Consider the following 17,626-nt stretch of genomic DNA (forward strand, 5'->3'; position numbering starts at 1 on the left):
AGGCAACTAGATTTTGGAAAGGCAAATTACTAGCAACATTGCTGACGGGCTTCTGCTCCTCCTGTGTACAAAATGCACTGGATCAGAAAATTAATTCTTCATACCTGATCTTTTACACCTCTGTTACATACAGAATTGTGCCTGTATGATTTATATAAAATATTCCTAGAAAGGCGCAGGGGGATGAAAGGTTATAAAGGTCTAGACGCTGCTGGCTTACGTAAATAGCCTGATCTCATATAATTAACAAATAATAGCACAAGCACAGAAATTCTAGAGACCTGAAGGAGGGAAAATAGATTATTGAACATGTAGACAGATGAACACATGATTGAAGGAGAGGGGTGTGTGTGTGTGTGAGAGAGAGAGAGAGAGAGAGAGACACACACACACACTAATACATCACTGATCCATGGGTACACGAGTGTGCATGTGAGAAAGAAGAGAAATCAATGGTGCATGTCAGACAAATTGGTGACGAGAGGGCGTGTGAGTGAGAAACCAGCTCTGCATGTCTGTGCCCCCATGTCTATTGGCAATTGCAATACCTGAGAGTTAATTTCACCAGTCCCCCTCCCCAGGCTTGTGTTAAAAACAGAACAAAACCAAATACATAACCCTTGCCAACCTGGTCGCCTTCTCCGTCTTTTCTTGGAGCTGAAGAGTTTGACCCTGGAGAACACATTCAGCTTGTTCTTCTCGCAACTGCCCTTGCTCTTGCTGGGGCTGTTGACACACTTGCAAGCATTGGATTTCTCCCGCTCCCTGGCTTGTCTCTTTTGGCGGATCAGGGAGCTGGCGATTGCTGCAGCCATGGCCGCCACCGCCCCGACACTGCCTGGGGGTCAGACGCAGGGGCTCTGGGTGCTGGCTGCAGGTGCAGCAGCCAGCATGCTGGTCTTCCAGTCCCCAAAATCTGGGGCACTGGATCCCACCGCTAACACCTTCGGCTGATGCCGCAGCACGAGCGCCCACCGCCACTAGCTTCGGCGCAGAGGAGGCACAGGCGGGATGCTTCCACCAGACCAAACCAGGATGCAACAGTTTAGCTCAAGTGGTTTGGTCAGCAGAGGAGACCCCCCCCTTTGTTCCTGGGCTTTTATCCCTCACAACTTCTGGCAGGGCAAAGTTTGCAGGCAGGGCTCAGCGTTTCCAGGGAGATCGAGCAGGTCACTGGCAAGACATCCCGCGGTGCTTCTCCAGACACACTGTTCTCAGGCAGACCTGGCACGTCCACTTGGCACAAGATCAATGCACCTTTGCCCAGCTTGATTTTTCCAGTTAACTTTTCTCCCACCTTCTCCTCCCCAACCAAACCCCAGCAAACACCTGTTAGCCTCCGGCGGAGTCTGTCTGTGGCAGGGCTTTCTGGATTCTTTCCCCTCCCTTCCTGGAGAAGGAATGGGAAGCGAGCAGCGATGAAGGCTGAGGTGGTGCTGCTGCCTGGAGCCCGGGCTGGCTGGTTCTGAATTCCTCGAGAAGCCCTCTCCCGAAGATTTTACAAGTGGAGCTTCAAATGCAGCCTCTCCTGGAGCGATGCTTTTGTATTTTGCATCGCAACACTTGTAACCATTCAGCAATCAGCAAAAGAGCTCCCCTGATGCCTGGTTGCCAGCAGCACCAGTGCTGATACTGCAGCAGCAGTAGCCTTCAGGCAGCAAACGCACTCCCTTCCTCTCTCTCTCGCGCACACACACACACACACCAGGAGCTGTGCGCTGGATACAGAAATCAGACGATGAAGCCCTCCCCTTATCACCCCCCTGTTCCTCAGTGAAGGCAGCAGCCCGGGAGATCTGCCTCAGCGCCTCTTTGTGCGGAGAGTTTCAGAGAGCAGGAGCAGTTAGGAGGGAGGCTGGATCATCTGAAGCATCTCAGGTCCAGAAGGGCTGCAGAGAGAACACCTGCTCTCAAGACTAGAGCCGCCTCCCGGGGAGAGACAGACACCCAAACAGACGTGACTGGGATGAGTAATTCTCCAGCAGCTCGGCTAGGGTGACCAGACATTCCACATCAATCAACAGGATACCTGGTGTGGGGCACGGGACAAGGAAAGGGGGTGGGATTTGTCTCTCAGGGGCATATGGGGCAGGATTTGGGGGAGGGCAGGGAGTCCAGTGGGATAGGTTTTAAAAGCTGGGGGGCAGGAGAGGAGAGGGGCCAACGCCGCTCCAGCCAAACCCTTCTCCCTTCTCAACCTTTCCCAATAGAAATTGGGATCCAGGAAAGCCCCATGTACCCCTGTGACTCCCTTGGTTGTCCCGTCCCCCCCACCGGCCTTTCAGCTCCCTCTCTTTTTGCATTATTTTCCACCATACCTGCTTCGAGCTCTGCCTTATTCCTGGCCATTCCCGGAGACTGGGAAAACCCTGGAGGAGGAGGAGAGTTTTCCAGGTTTGTTCCTTCTCTCTCTCTCTCATTTCCTCCCCTTCACCCCACACCCTGATCCTTGCTCCTAGGCCACCTCTATCCCTGCCCCCCAGCTCTTCCTTGATGGACAGAAAGGTCCCTGGTAGGCATGGGGGAGGCTGGGTTGTTGGTTTGAGGTTTAAGGGGGGTGCTGCTAGGTTGGGAGGGCTGGAGGAGGCAAGGGTGGGGTTGCCAGGTTGGAGGAAAGGTAGGGGAAGGAAGAAGCAGGGCCCCATGGAAGTGGGGAGTAAGGAAGGGGTGTCGGGAAAGCAGAAGTTAGGGCAGGTTGTGAGGGCAGGAGAAGGGTTGCTGGTTTGGAGGGGCAGGAACGGTGTGCAGAAAGGAGGAGCTGCTAGTCCAGTGCCAATGAAGGCTGTAGGAGTCAGTCTGTCGCAATCAGGTAGTGGATGAGTAGCAGAGCCTTGTGCCAGGAGCTCTGGTCCTATCGTAGCTAATGCTCTGCATTGTGCCTCCGTTTATATCTGAGTCACAGCAGCAGGAAGGAAGGTCCTGTGGGCCAGTGAATGAGGCAGGTGACCCAGGATCTATGTGCAATTCTGCCACCAATTTTTGTGCGACCTTGGTCAAGTCACTTCCTTCCGTCGACCAAGATCTGAGAGCTTGGAGCTGAAGTAAGTCAAATTCAAAGTGGAAATAAGGTGCAGTTTGAGACACGGAGGCTGATTAACCACTGGGACAACTTACGTGGGGTCATGGTGGATTCTCCACCACTGGCAGAGTCTCTAAACGGAGATTGGTTGTTTGTCTTTCCAAAAGGTTCGCTGCAGCTCAGCCAGAAGTTACAGGCTTGATGCAGGAAATCCTGGACGGGATTCTATGGGCTGTGCTAGGCTGGAGGCCGGACTGGAGGATCCCTTCTGGTCTCAAAATCTATCAATCTGTGGGGAACAGGGGCCAGAGGAGCAGATATTTCTTTTGCGGCTGCATAACTTGGCTTAGGATTTGCAGGGCTGCACCACCTCTGGCTCTGGTCGGCCCAGCAACAGCCAAGTGTGATGGGGTGGACCTGGCCTCTGTGGCTCCCTACAGGAGCCCCGTGGGCCTACTACCAAGAGGCTGCCAAGTGACAGGAAAGGAGCAGTGAAGGTGGCTCGTCCAGGCCCACCTAGAGAGGCCTCACAGAAGCAGCCAGCCAGGGCCCAGCAGGTCAGATAAATGGAGCTGCAGGGCCTTAGCCTGCCAGTCGCTGGCTGGGACCAGAGGGGCAAGGAAAGGGCTCCTCTCCGGCCACAGGAGCTCGAGGGGTCATCAGAGTTTGTTTCTGGCTGTGTTTTGCTTCGCTGGGTTTGCAGGGAGAGAGAGGATCTGAGAACCTTAACCCTGAAATAAGGGTGAAGCAAAAAGGGGTCAGGGCAGAAAGAGGCCCGGGGAAGAAGCAGCAATAAATTGAAATTGAGCAGTGTGTGGCTGGTGTTTATAGAGTCCTTGGGCTGGAACCTGGAGTAGTGGGAGGCCCCAGCATCTTCTCCCGGCCACAGGTAAAGGGGCGTGAGCCACAAAAAGACCTTATTTGGGAGCCTGAACAAAGGGCTGAATTGAAAGGGCCCTGGCCTGGGCCTGAAGACCCTAGCAAGGGGAAACAGACTGATTATTTTTTGGACTCTTTACTACCCTGAAAGGGTTCATTTGGACTTTGGGACTCAGTTGGAGGACCAAGCCACTGAAGACCTGCCAAAGTAGGCTGGCAACTTGCAGGGAGTGCCAGGGGTGAGAAAAGGTCTGCAGTACCACACCCAGCCACTAGGAGATGCTCAAGAGGTGAGTGTGCCCCATTACACCAAAAGCCCCAGTGTCTAGGGCTGAACTAAAACCAGGAATTGGCCCAGTTTTAATAAATCCAACTGGAAGCCCAGGACATGCCTTGGAAAGGCAGAGCCTCCCAGAAAACTTGAACGTATAGTCCTCCTAAGCCAGGGCATCAAACCAAGAGCTTCCAAAGGCAAAACCGAACGCTTCAATGTCAAACTCCTGTGCTTGCTCAGGCCCATAACCCTCGCCCCCTCCTCCATACGGAACACATCTGGAGTCCAAGCAGGAGCTCTGAGCTCGGGGCATCTGTTTCACTTGGAAGGCAAGGGGCTCTCTCGCGCAATATCTGGCCCTTCCTCCTTTCTCAATGTGCTTACATGGAAGCTGGATTACCTGCTCTTCATGGCCCGATAGGGGAGCTAGACGGTATTTGCTACAGCACCAACCTGGAATAAAAAGAATAATGCCACACCATTTCTTAAATTCTAACAGCTACAATAAAATGCAATTTACAGTAACTTTGCAACGGTCACATTTGTTTCCTTGACTAGAAATAGTTTGTGACACAGCGGAGAACAATTTCTGCCGCAGCAAAACATAGCATTAGCAAGGTCTCGTTAGCAGACATGCCGATCCCTTTGTAATATTTTCAGATACTCGGTTTAGTATTAATAATATCTGAATGGAAGTAAAAGCTATGCCACACAGCCCGAGACCCTGTTTAATTGCAAAAGTGTCTCTTATCTATAGCCATGCATTCCCTTCCATCTATCAGTCAGTCCCCATATGTACCCAGCTAGCTAGCTAGATGGCTTTTATCGGACACCTATCCCTGTGGTATTTATATCTTCATACTAAATGAGAACCTCCTGTAGATGCTTAAGCTACAAAGTAACTGGAGCCATCTAAAAAGCATTTAAAACAATGACAAATTCTTAACTGGAGAAATACCAACTTACGAAAATAAACTTGCCATTCACAACTTGCACCTTCAGGCCCATCTCCAGCTAACTCCAGATACTTGAGATCAGATCTAATAAAACCAGCCAATTAGGTATTATTAGTAGGGGGATGTACTTACAACCAAATAATCTATTGTGAATTTTGCTTGGTTTACCCTTTGCAAAATATCCAGGCATGGAACATGATTTTCTCAAATGCATTCATAATTCTGCAACATTTTTTCATTCAATGTTGTTTACTCTACAGGGTGGTATTCACTACTTGATATTTAGAATGAAAGATGTGCTGCTTACTTGTGATTGGTCATTAAGTCACATGATATTATTTCACGTTCCTGAATGATGGATAAGCAGAACTCTTATAATCCAACAGAGAGTCCTGTGGCACCTTTAAGACTAACAGATGTATTGGAGCATAAGCTTTCGTGGGTGAATGCCCACTTCGTCGGATGCATGTAATAGGAAATTTCCAGGGGCAGGTATAAATATGCTGGCAAGAATCAGTCTGGAGATAACGAGGTTAGTTCAATAAGGGAGGGTGAGGTCCTCTGCTAGCAGTTGAAGTGTGAACACCAAGGGAGGAGAAACTGCTTCTGTAGTTGGCTAGCCATTCACAGTCTTTGTTTAATCCTGATCTGATGGTGTCAAATTTGCAAATGAACTGGAGCTCAGCAGTTTCTCTTTGGAGTCTGGTCCTGAAGTTTTTTTGCTGTAAGATGGCTACCTTTACAGCTGCTATGGTGTGGCCAGGGAGGTTGAAGTGTTCTCCTACAGGTTTTTGTATATTGCCATTCCTGATATCTGACTTGTGTCCATTTATCCTGTTACGCAGTGATTGTCCAGTTTGGCCAATGTACATAGCAGAGGGGCATTGCTGGCACATGATGGCATATATAACATTGGTGGACGTGCAGGTGAATGAACCAGTGATGTTGTAGCTGATCTGGTTAGGTCCTGTGATGGTGTTGTTGGTGTAGATATCTGGGCAGAGTTGGCATCGAGGTTTGTTGCATGGATTGGTTCCTGAGTTAGAGCTGTTATGGTGCGGTGTGTGGTTGCTGGTGAGAATATGCTTAAGATTGTCAGATTGTCTGTGGGTGAGGACTGGCCTGCCTCCCAAGGTCTGTGAAAGCGAGGGATCATTGTCCAGGATGGGTTGTAGATCACTGATGATGCACTGGAGAGGTTTAAGCTGAGGACTGTAGGTGATGGCCAGTGGAGTTCTGTTGGTTTCTTTCTTGGACTTGTCTTGTAGCAGGAGGCTTCTGGGTACACGTCTGGCTCTGTTGCTTTGTTTCCTTATTTTCTTGTGTGGGTAACGTAGTTTTGAGAATGCTTGATGAAGATCTTGTAGGTGTTGGTCTCTGTCTGAGGGGCTGGAGCAGATGCGGTTGTACCTCAGTGCTTGGCTGTAGACGATGGATCGTGTGGTGTGTCCGGGGTGGAAGCTGGAGGCATGAAGGTAGGCATAGCGGTCGGTGGGTTTTCGGTATAGGGTGGTGTTAACGTGGCCATCACTTATTTGTACTGTGGTGTCTAGGAAGTGGACCTCCCGTGTAGACTGGTCCAGGCTGAGGTTGATGGTGGGGTGGAAGCTGTTGAAATCGTGGTGGAATTCTTCCAGAGTCTCCTTCCCATGGGTCCAGATGATGAAGATGATGTCAATGTAGCGTAGATAGTGGAGGGGCGTGAGTGGACGAGAGCTGAGGAAGCGTTGTTCCAGGTCAGCCATAAAAATGTTGGCATATTGTGGGGCCATGCAGGTGCCCATGGTGATGCCACTGGTCTGGAGGTATATATTGTCACCAAATTTGAAATAGTTGTGCATGAGGATAAAGTCACAGAGCTCAGCAACAAGTTGTGCTGTGTCATCATCAGGGATACTGTTCCTGACAGCTTGTATTCCATCTGTGTGTGGGATGTTTGTGTAGAGAGCCTCTACATCCATGGTGGCTAGGATGGTGTTTTCTGGGAGATCACCAATGCATTGTAGTTTTCTCAGGAAATCAGTGGTGTCACGGAGATAGCTGGGAGTGCTGATGGCGTAGGGTCTGAGCAGAGAGTCTAATATCTGGATAGTCCTTCAGTGAGAGTGCCAATTCCAGAGATGATGGGGCATCCAGGATTTCCAGGTTTGTGGATCTTGGGTAGTAGATAGAATAACCCCAGTCAGGGCTCTAAGGGTATGTTAAATTGTTCCTGTGTTAGTGTAGGGAGTGTCCTGAGTAGATGGTGCAGTTTCTTAGTATATTCCTCAGTGGGATCTGAGGAAAATGGCCTGTAGAATTTGGTATTGGAGAGTTGTCTGGCAGCCTCCGTCTGGTAGTCAGACTTGTTCATGATGACGACAGCACCTCCTTTATCAGCCTCTTATAGTCCAGTTATTATTGAAAATCCTTGTGCAAAGCAAATTTTACTCTTGCTTTCTGTGAGCATTCTAGCATTCAAGTTTAAAATCTGCATTCGTGCTAAAAAAAACCTCAGTTGCACAAATGTTCCAGGATTGATATCATAAATAAGGAGCAAAATCAGAATAAGTCAACTCAGATTTAAATTTCAACAGTCATCAACCATTTTTGCATGATCAGTCTCTGTCATTGAAGCCTTCTCCAACCATGCCTTCTTCGTGCCCAGAAAGGACACATCACAATGAGGCCCTGAATTGGGATGAATTTCTCTGCCACTAGGCCAAATCTTTTTTGAGCAGATTGCTTCAAGTTTTTACTGACTATGATAAATGTATATCACCTTTGCTTTACTTGTTCAGCCAGAATGATGAATACATTCTTTCCCTTTCCTAACGAAAAGCACGCTAAAAAAATGTAATAAAATACGCTAGTTCTTTTTATTACCTGGAGCTGTTTTCCCGATATATTCCAAGTAACTTCTAAATGGAGAAGACAGCTAGAACCTCTCGAGCAGATGTCCTGTTTATTCTTACAAGACTAAGGCAACTACTCATCCTTAAAAATCAAAGGGCGAAACGCTGGCCCCACTGAAGTCAATGCCTAAGCCAATCACTGAGTACTAGAGATCAGAATGAGAGCTACGTGAGGCGCAGATTATTCCATGTCTTACACCTTCCTCTGGAGCATCTGGGGCTGACCACTGTGAAAGACAGGTTACTCGGCTAGATGGACCTTGGGTCTGATCCAACATGGCAATTTCCATGTAATGGCAAAAAATCCCATTGATTTCAATAGGCCAAAGATTTCACCCAAGTTTTTTTCTTCTCCCTGCAAGTACCTATTTGGTTTCTGCTAATGAGCATTTCCAGCCTTTGGATTCAGATAATGAAAACATGCTCAGTCCCTGTTTAGAGATTCCAAGGCATTGGTCAAGAGCAAGGCTGGTGCATATGGTACCCAACTACCCTCCAAACCATTGTTGGCTGCCTAGAGGAGAAGCAAAGGCTCTTGCTCTGAACCAATAAGCTGGCTTGCCCCTATGTGAAAAGGCCTCAACTGTCATGGCCCCAAACCAGCGGCATGCGCGGGAGCTCTGTTCCCAATTCCAGAGGAAAGTGCAAAACTTACATTTGATGCTCCATCTCCTTGAAGCATTTGTGCTGCAGCAGGTCCCGCAGTGCCATGGTTTTTCCTGACTTTGAATTTATACCGAGTGGCTCTGGGCAGTGCTGTCACGAAACATACTGGAAATTCTGACAATCTACAGTCTTTGAGGCTTACTGGGTTGCCAACTGTAGTCCTGGGGGTGCTAGTGAATAAAGTGACTTCCTTTTTTCCCCTACTGCTCACGTATTCTGTTCTGGCACATGAATGTGTACAGATGTGATCTAGTGTAAAATGGCATATCAGTGAAATCCTGCTGTCAGAGGAAGGAGTGCTGGTTGGAGAGATGGCACTTCCCGGCTGCCTATTAAAGTGAATTTTTGATTGGTACATGTGCCTAACATGCTACTTCCAGAGAGAGCAGAAGTTCTGTGTGGATGTTAAAGATTCTACTGGCATTTATTGCCAACAGCAGGAGCTTTCCCGGTGCCCCAAATTCCCCAAACTTGTAGGGCTGTAGCATGCAGCCACATTTGCACACAAAGCTATTTTCTTTTGCCCCACAGACGTGCATTTTCGTGTTGCTTTATGGTCAAGCACTTGGGAGGATACATTGGACCTGTCTTTCAGAGTACAAGTTCTTTGGGACAGGGCTTTTTCCATTACCGACCACATTCGATGCTCAGCAAAGGGTAATAAAAGGTGCTCCACTGATTTACAGCGCATATTAGCTGAGCAAGCAGATGCGGTGCTAACACATGCTGGGAATGTGAACCAGTGAAAGACCACAAGCTAAATTCTGATCCAGATGGAGCGTTAGCAGGGGTTCCTGGGTTCAGCTGCACCCTCAGAAATCATGAAACCAAGGGTGCAAAAACTCCCTTTGGGGCAGAGGGGAGGGGAGCAGCATTTACTCCTTTGCTCAAGAAACCACACACAGCTTCATAGCCTGGACCCTGCGTCATGGCAGCCCCCATCCCAGCCACATTGCTGTGCAATGATAGAGTCATGCACCGTTACAGAGGCCCAAAGGACAGAATCTGACAGAAGAAATGCCAGGGCCACCCGCGTGGGATGTGGGGCTGGGACATTGGGCTCCCTGGCTTGAGCAACAGAGTCTGGATGCTGAGTGGAGCTGCCTCCCCCACAACCATGAGTCTCATCACCCCCATGAATAACAAGGACCAGCCCTGAGGCGGCCGCACAGAGCAGAGTGGGCCCTGCCTCCTCTCCTATGCCCCTGCAGAATACAGCTCTGGGTGTGCAGGCCCAGTAAAGCACTTAAGCACATGCTTAATGTCAACTGAACTATTCACATGCTTAAAGTTAAGCCCATACTTCAGTGCATTGCTGGTTCGGGGCCTAGGTATGCAGATTCCCTCTGCCATGTTTCCAGAGCCTCACTCTGCTTTCCCCAGAATTACCTGCCATATAAGATGCCAAGTCGATCCAAAAATGGATGTCAACTGGCTGCACATTGTGAGAGAACTGACATTTATGGAAGAGGAAGGCATTTTAGGGGATCAAAAGAAAATATTTTGCCTTTGTTAAGCACCCATGGTCAATCATGCCGTCTTCCAAAAATATCAGCCATTCAACAACTGTATGTGTAGCCACTCATCCAATGTATCTGCTAAAGGAAAGGTCAAAAGACAGATACTAACGATCAAGTGAATACTCCAAGAACTCCATCCATAAACCCTCCAGACTCCATCGGTCTCCACACACCTAATTTGGGTTGGCAACTTGTGACTGGTACTTCTTTAAGGGGGTCGCTCAGTGCATAAGAAACACACTGTACTTACACTACTGCTGGCTGGGAACACGCTGCTTTACTAAACTACACAGCAAACAGAATGGAGGGAAAACTCCCACTAACTAAGCAGGAAGTAACGCAGCGGTGGAGCATGGTTCCAACCCATAATACTTTGAGTAACCCAGTTAAACTTTTGATGACTGCTTTACTACAGTTACAAAGCCTGGCACAAGGTAGCCATTCTCCTCCCACACAGGAATGAATGAAAGTCTACGGGGTCACCTCTCAGCAGGATGACACTCAGACACAAGGATGCAAATGACGGAGTATTATCAATGAAACATTTACATCTCTGCATGGAGCCAAACTAGAAGAACAGTCTATGAACCACTGTCAGTTTTTCCACGTGAGGAAACCTTATTCTATGACAAAACCCCCTACCCAATTCCTCCCAGGCCCCAGGCAAGAGGCCTGGATAGCATCACATTGGCCACTTGAACGCTTTGCTCCTTTTTGGCACTTGACATCGCTGCAGATAAACTCACCAGGCCGGCTCTGAGAAGGGGTCTCTCTTCTATAGTCATTCTTCTCCCACTTACGCCCCTGGAACTCCTGTGACTTCCCACAAGCACACTCCCCACTTTGTTCAGAAGATGCTTGCTCGTTTGGCCCTGTTGCTGTGATTCCTGGTTCCTGTGCTACTGAAGTAAGATCTGGTACATTGGTGTCGAATGTACCATTTTTCTAGTGTTGGACCTAAAAGTGTTCGTGCCAAGTATTCAGACTTAATGGATAGCTTCGCACTTTGGTTCTGAGACTTTTTGCCTACTCAGAGAGAGGCACAGTCATGGCATCGTAGACCAGACTACCTTTTCTGAACCAAAGTGGATACAGACTAACACGGCTGCTACTCTGAAACTTTTCTGAACCAGTTGTTTAACTTCACACATAACTGTGGTACAAAATCTGTTTACGTTAGGCAGGCTGGTAATCCAGGTATACTAAGGAGAAGGAGGAACTAAAGAAACTAACCAGAATTAGCCAACCAATGGAAGGGACTTGGATTCCAGAATATCAGGAGACTCCCTGTCCTGTTGGTATGCAATGCCCTGCCGGAAATCTAGAGGCCTTGCCAACAGATTGCACCATGGGACAGATTACACCCAAAGGACCAGATTCTTAACTGGTGTAGATCAGTTTAGCTCCGTGACCTCCATGGAACTACACCAATTAATACCAGCTGAGCATCTGGCCTGAGCATTTGATAAGATAAGGGAGGCAGTGTTCATGTGGGTTTAGACCCAGGGCTGTGCGAGAGAATGCCTGGAATTGACTGTATAACATTAGGGCAAGTCACTTAGATCCAGATTATGCCCGTTGCTCACGTGGGAGCATAAGGGAAGGAGAGAGCACTTAGAGCACCGTCTCCACTTGAGCCACCATGCAGGGGTAGCTGGCTGTGTTAGCTCTGCAAAGGGGAGACGTGGGGTCTTTGCTACCTAGCTCTGCTAGAGCCAACCAGCTGGAGAGGGAAGTGAATGCTCACCATTGCCAAGTGGTTGCATTCCCCCATGTCTTCTGGAGCACTAGGAAATATGATGCCCACTTCAGGTACAATGCGCCGTGTAGTGCCCCACATGGAGCTCTGGTTATGTGCCTCAGTCCAGCTCTTAGCTGGTCTGGGCCTCGTTTACTCATCTTATTTAATCTTATGAATTATTATAAACATATTATAATGAATATACTAATACTCACTTACCAGTTGGGGTGCTGTGAAGCATCCTTAATTAATAATTAATAACAGTGAATCACTTGGTGAGCCTTAAGTGAAAAGTAGGATATAAGTATATAAAGGGAAAGATTGTTAATCAACCTAGATACATTCTTTCTCCTGGACGGTTCACAAGAATTAACCAGAATAGAAGCAAAATAACATTAGCGGTTAGAACTAAGCTTCTACTTGCAGCAAGTTGAAACATGTTCTGGGCATAAAGGCAAGAACAATTTCATGCACATGTTCTTCTGCACCAGCAAGTAAGGAGAAATATATCTGTTACCGTTCCTATTGAAATTTTCATTAGCATGCTGGATGCATTTCCAGAGAAGCAGACCCCATCAGGAAGCCTAGGAACAGGTTGTTTCTACATAAAGATACAGAGATTTAGATCACTTTGGTAACACTTCACCAACCAAGCACCATTTTTCACGCAATGAATATCACTTGAACTGGAATTGAGGTATGCGATACCATAAGGTGACTCAATAACTCTATGGCCAAACTAGGTAACTCTACGGTCCCTAACACGTGTTCGCACCTAGGTCTAAAAGATCATAGATCCACTAAATTAAGTCAAAATATTATATAAACATGATATTAAGATTTTAATTAAATACACAGCACACATGTATGGCCCAGACCCCTCCTCACAATTTACCCATAATATCACCTACAAGCACTAAAACACTCACTAACATGGAGCCATCAGCACGTGTACATGACTTAACTGACAAACTTTGTGATCTTATCACCGCAATTCTCATCTGACTCCCTCTCTCCTTTCTGTCTGTTACTCTCACTTGTCATCCTTTCTGGGCGGGAACCTTGTTTTACTGGCCCCGTAAAGTACTTCGCATACTTCTGTGTAATGAGAAAATTTAGAATCATCATGTCGATTTCCTTATCTAGGTTGGATTCCAGCTGAAGCCAATTCTATTTATTTTTTGTTTTTATAAAATCTTAGTCGATCATTCTAAAGTCATTTGGAGTTTTGCCGGAGGAAGGAAGGAAGGCAGCAGGATTAGATCCAGAGACTGGGGGCCGAATCCTACTTGTTTTATTCTTGCAAGCAAAGTCACCACCATCATGGTTCAGCAAGGATTGAACGTAGGACCTCCAGTGCTAAAAGCATGAACCTCTATTACAAGAGCTAAAGGAGCAACTCTGCCTACCCGTAGTAGACTCGTAGTCTCTATGGCCCAGCTACCAGATGGGCATACGCTACACAGACCAAACAGGGGGTTACACAAGTAGCCCAGATGTATGGCGTGTGTAACTCCACTGAAGCCAAGCTGAGTCCATGTCCCTGCACATGATGTAGAATGCTGAGAAGCCTGATTTTGACATCACTTATTCATGTTAAACCTATATCACCACCTTTGTTTAGTCAACACAACTTTAGTTTGGCTAGTTTGGCTAAACTTGACTCAAAAAGCCAATTATGAAGTTAAAGTGAGTCAACAATGGCAAAGAGGTTACCGGGGAAATATTCATCAAATCACGATGAGGCTGGTGGCTCGAAAGGGCCCATCGAATGCAGAAATTGCTGAGATGAGCCACAGAGACAAGAGCCTGTTATGCGAAACACTCTCTAATTAATGATAAAATTCAACTGAAAAATCTGGTGGCTTTAGTTACATCCGTGTTGCATGTACAGCTTGCAAATTTTCACTTGCAGTTGTCTTTAGGCTGAAACGTAGTTTCATGGAAAATGCTCTCTCTGATCAGAATAGCGTTGGGGTGTTGTGAAAAACCTGAAAACTTTTGGGTTTGGGGTTTTCACTTTTTTGATGAAAAACTGAAAAGTTCTGAAGAAAATTTTCATCGAATGGGTTTTTTTTTTGGAGGGGGGAGGGGAACCATTTCCAGACCAGCTTTAGTTACACACTCTGAATGGGAACGTCAGTCAATCTTCCTAAGAGCTGAACCCTCAAGGCCACGAATGAGACACATTGGTGAAGCACCGGTCTCTTTCCTCTGTTTTGTTCCCCTCTGTTCTGTGGGTTCAGGTCTTAAGCTGTATCAATCCAACACCTTTCAGGAACATTCAGTTCTCTCTCTCACCATGATGTGGAGATATCTGTGCAGTAAAGTGAAGAACTGCATGATCAGTGTCTTTGACTGCTTCACCCGCACTCTGCCCTCAAATTCATCTCCACTAGGGCTATTTCTAACAATCCAAACCTCGGAGCAGCTTCAAACAGCTGGCATTTATAAAAAAGCAAACCACAACAAAAAAAACTGTTCCAAATGTAGGAAATTATCCTTCTTTTTCCCCACAGTTACCATGGATTGAGGATGAAGAGGGCCAATACTGAATCCCGGACTAGTAACAGGTTGAAAGTTCAATACCTCATGGATAAGCTGGACTAGAAATGACATCTTTCACCATTGGAGAAAATTTGGAAATGCTTCCTTTCAAATGGATAAATAGATTTCTTTCTAGACCCCCCTAGATTGTCAGACACAATCACAACATTAGGATGGACAAAAAAGCTATTTTTGAGGATTCTAAACTTTATTAGCTATATTTTCTCTCTATATAAAGTCTATACCAATTGACCCAGGGTGATATGGCTCCTGGCTTTTTCAGGTTGAAGGACACAAAAAATAATATCAATACAATTAAATAAAACCCTCTTCAAAAAGCTTTGTAAAATAATTCTTGCTGTAAAATAAGTGGCATAAGCAAAATAATGGGAATGAGCGACAGGGAATGGATCACTTGATGATTACCTGCCAGGGGCACCTGGCATTGGTCACTGTCAGAAGACAGGATACTGGGCTAGATGGACCTTTGGTCTGACCCAGTATGGCCATTCTTATGTTCTAAAATACATGATTACATGGTGTGGTATAAAATTCTTTACAGCACTCATTTGGTATGACCTGAATAACTCACTGATGTGATGACTTTACATTTGACAGCCATCCCAGCTGATAAAAACTTCCTAACCACCACATACGTTTAATATATTTCCTCTCTTTAGGGATATACAGGTGTACATGTGTGAATAGGCAATCATGCACAGTATAAACTTTAAAAGTTACAGATAGAAGTATCTTCCCGTCTTCAATAGAATTTTTATTGACATGAATCATTGACAGTTCACTCTACTATTTGCAAAAAAAGGAGGATGAGCAAATTAAGTTGAAATGTTCTATCGCTGTTTACAGCAAAACTGTCCTGTTTCTGAAAGATCTAGACACTGATCCAAAATAGATTCATAGGCTTGTTTAATTTGAAATCAAATGCACAATTGTGTTAGTGTCACTTGTTGCGGTTATTCATATGCACATTTAACTTGGATTAAAAGCTGCAATGAAAAGAAGCTCTTTTCCATGAATGGAAACAGCTTAACTGACCATGTGAGTTCCCGCAAAGAAATAGCAAAGAAACTGAGTGCACTCACGTTCTCAATTATTTAAAAGTACTTCTGCTTGACTATATTTTATAAACTAGGAATATGAAGAAGGACCTAACCCCAGCCAAGATGGAGTCACATAGCTTATGAATACAAATGGCAAAATCCCAGGAAACAGTGCACCCACGGGTCCATGCAGATGATGATGTCCCAACTCCAATATTCACAAGTTGCCAAAAGATCAGGATGAGACTCTAAGTGCTAATCCAATCACAAGTTCTATAGACTAAGGCCCTGATCCTGCAATTGATTCTGCCCTGGTCAAACAGTGCATTCACACGGAGTTCTGCTGAAGTCAAAGGGTCTAAGGGTCTGCACACGCAGTTCACCTTGCAGGATCAAGGCCTAAACTATTATTTATTTTTTGTATTATCGTACCGTATATCATATTATTAGCACAGTCCTGGAGCAGGAACCCACGGTACAAACGCAGAACAAAGAGACAGTCTTGGCCCCAAACAATTTACAATCTAAGTAAAAGATAACAGATAACAAATGGATATAGACAGATGAGGGAGCCCAAGGAAACAATGAGATAATATGGGTCAGCACATCAACAGCCTTACTGTTGTCAATCTGACTAAAACAGAGGATTTTCAGAGGTGCTTAGCACCGGCAGCTCCCATTGGCTGTAACTGAAACTGCCCAACACCTCTGAAAAATAATTCGAACTTGATAATTATGGAACATTTTAAACATAAGCTACCGCTATTTTTCTTTCTCTCTCTCCATTTAGACTTGCAAATACAATCCAAACATACAATCAGCCACACCGAGACTGTGACCGAGGAATACAAATGGAATGAAATCCAGAGCTGAAGCTGTAATTCCATGGAAAACTTTCAGTCGCATTCAGTCCTTTCTTTTCTCTCTCCCTTTTCCACAGCTGTGTCATATGTAACATGTCTTGCTCAGGTTTTCAACCTTAATTCTGAATTACTTGACTATTACTGGTTTAAATCTGAATCTTAATAAAGGGTTCTGATCCAAAAATCTTTCCACTGACTTCCGGGGGCTTTGAATGAAACCCACAGGTTCTTATCACTGAACCATCCTACACAACAGTAAGATGTAAACAGTTCTGAAATAAACAAAGAAGAAAAATGTCCATCATGTTCAGTAAAAGGCCAGATGCATCAAGTTACTGACAAAACCAGAAACAACAGGGACACCTAGAGTTAGTTCTTGTCACTACCACAACAAGGTCATTGCAATTTCCTATTCCATTTTAACTTCTGTCACTGGTGATATTTAATTACAAAATATGTATATAGTACCGAAAGCTGTAATCAACAGCAAAGGTGTGTGATACTGAAAGCACAGAGTTCAAATAGGAAGGAAGAGTTGTTGGGTTTTTATATTTAACTCAAATCCATGTTAGATTTTATTAATCTAGACACTATCCCCGTTAAAGTCTTAACTTCAAATCAGTAGATCTATACAATACTTCCACCAAGGAGATAATACGTACCTGATCTGAATTAAAATTGCTACATGTAGGTAGAAATACTTATCGACTCCAGTTAAAATCATTTTGTTATCTAATGAAATTAATCGTCAGCATCATATCTACTGGAGGATTTAGTAGGGCTTTATCCTCTGTCCATGGTGCTGACTAGTTTATCTACAGATTCAGGCATGAGATTATATGGTATCTAAGGTCCAGCTCCAAAGCCTGTTGAAATCAACAGTCTTTACATGGACTTCAGTGGGCTTTGAATCAGGCCCTATGGGCCAAATCCTGCTAACCTTAATCAAACATAAGGCTTAGTGGGACTGCTGTGAGAGTAACAAAAGAAGGATTTGGTTTGTAGCTTTGAACTGGCATTAATTTAAAATTTTCTGGCTTTATAACTACCCACTGACATTTATTTCACGCCTAATATGGCCAGACAACTTCTTAAAGAAAAACAGAGATTTGGAAATCACTTATTTGTTTAGAAAGCATTGTATTTTAATAACTATTTATTAAAAAATGGAGGAAATGTATCCATTAATAGTTTAATACTTGAATT

At 45.5% G+C, this 17,626-nt stretch overlaps 1 protein-coding gene and 1 long non-coding RNA gene across 6 annotated transcripts in view; one reads left to right on the plus strand and one right to left on the minus strand.

The window, feature by feature from the left end:
• FGF13 (fibroblast growth factor 13) overlaps window positions 1-17,626 on the minus strand; it is a 336,182-nt gene that overhangs the window by 82,336 nt on the left and 236,220 nt on the right. The window contains exon 1 of one of the 5 annotated variants that reach the window (XM_034781121.1): window positions 629-1,312. The exons of the other annotated variants lie outside the window; for them this stretch is intronic. Coding sequence (XP_034637012.1) covers window positions 629-815 — 187 coding nt within the window. The 5' untranslated portion in view covers window positions 816-1,312. Of the gene's footprint in view, window positions 1-628; window positions 1,313-17,626 lie in introns of those variants that run through there. 5 annotated transcript variants of the gene reach the window in all.
• Window positions 2,100-4,697, plus strand: LOC117882613. The gene is made up of 2 exons (XR_004647056.1): window positions 2,100-3,041; window positions 3,187-4,697. It is a non-coding gene; the product is annotated as an uncharacterized LOC117882613 (long non-coding RNA).

The sequence above is a fragment of the Trachemys scripta genome, chromosome 9 (genome assembly GCF_013100865.1).
Source record: "Trachemys scripta elegans isolate TJP31775 chromosome 9, CAS_Tse_1.0, whole genome shotgun sequence".
In the NCBI taxonomy this organism is placed as follows: Eukaryota; Metazoa; Chordata; order Testudines; family Emydidae; genus Trachemys; species Trachemys scripta.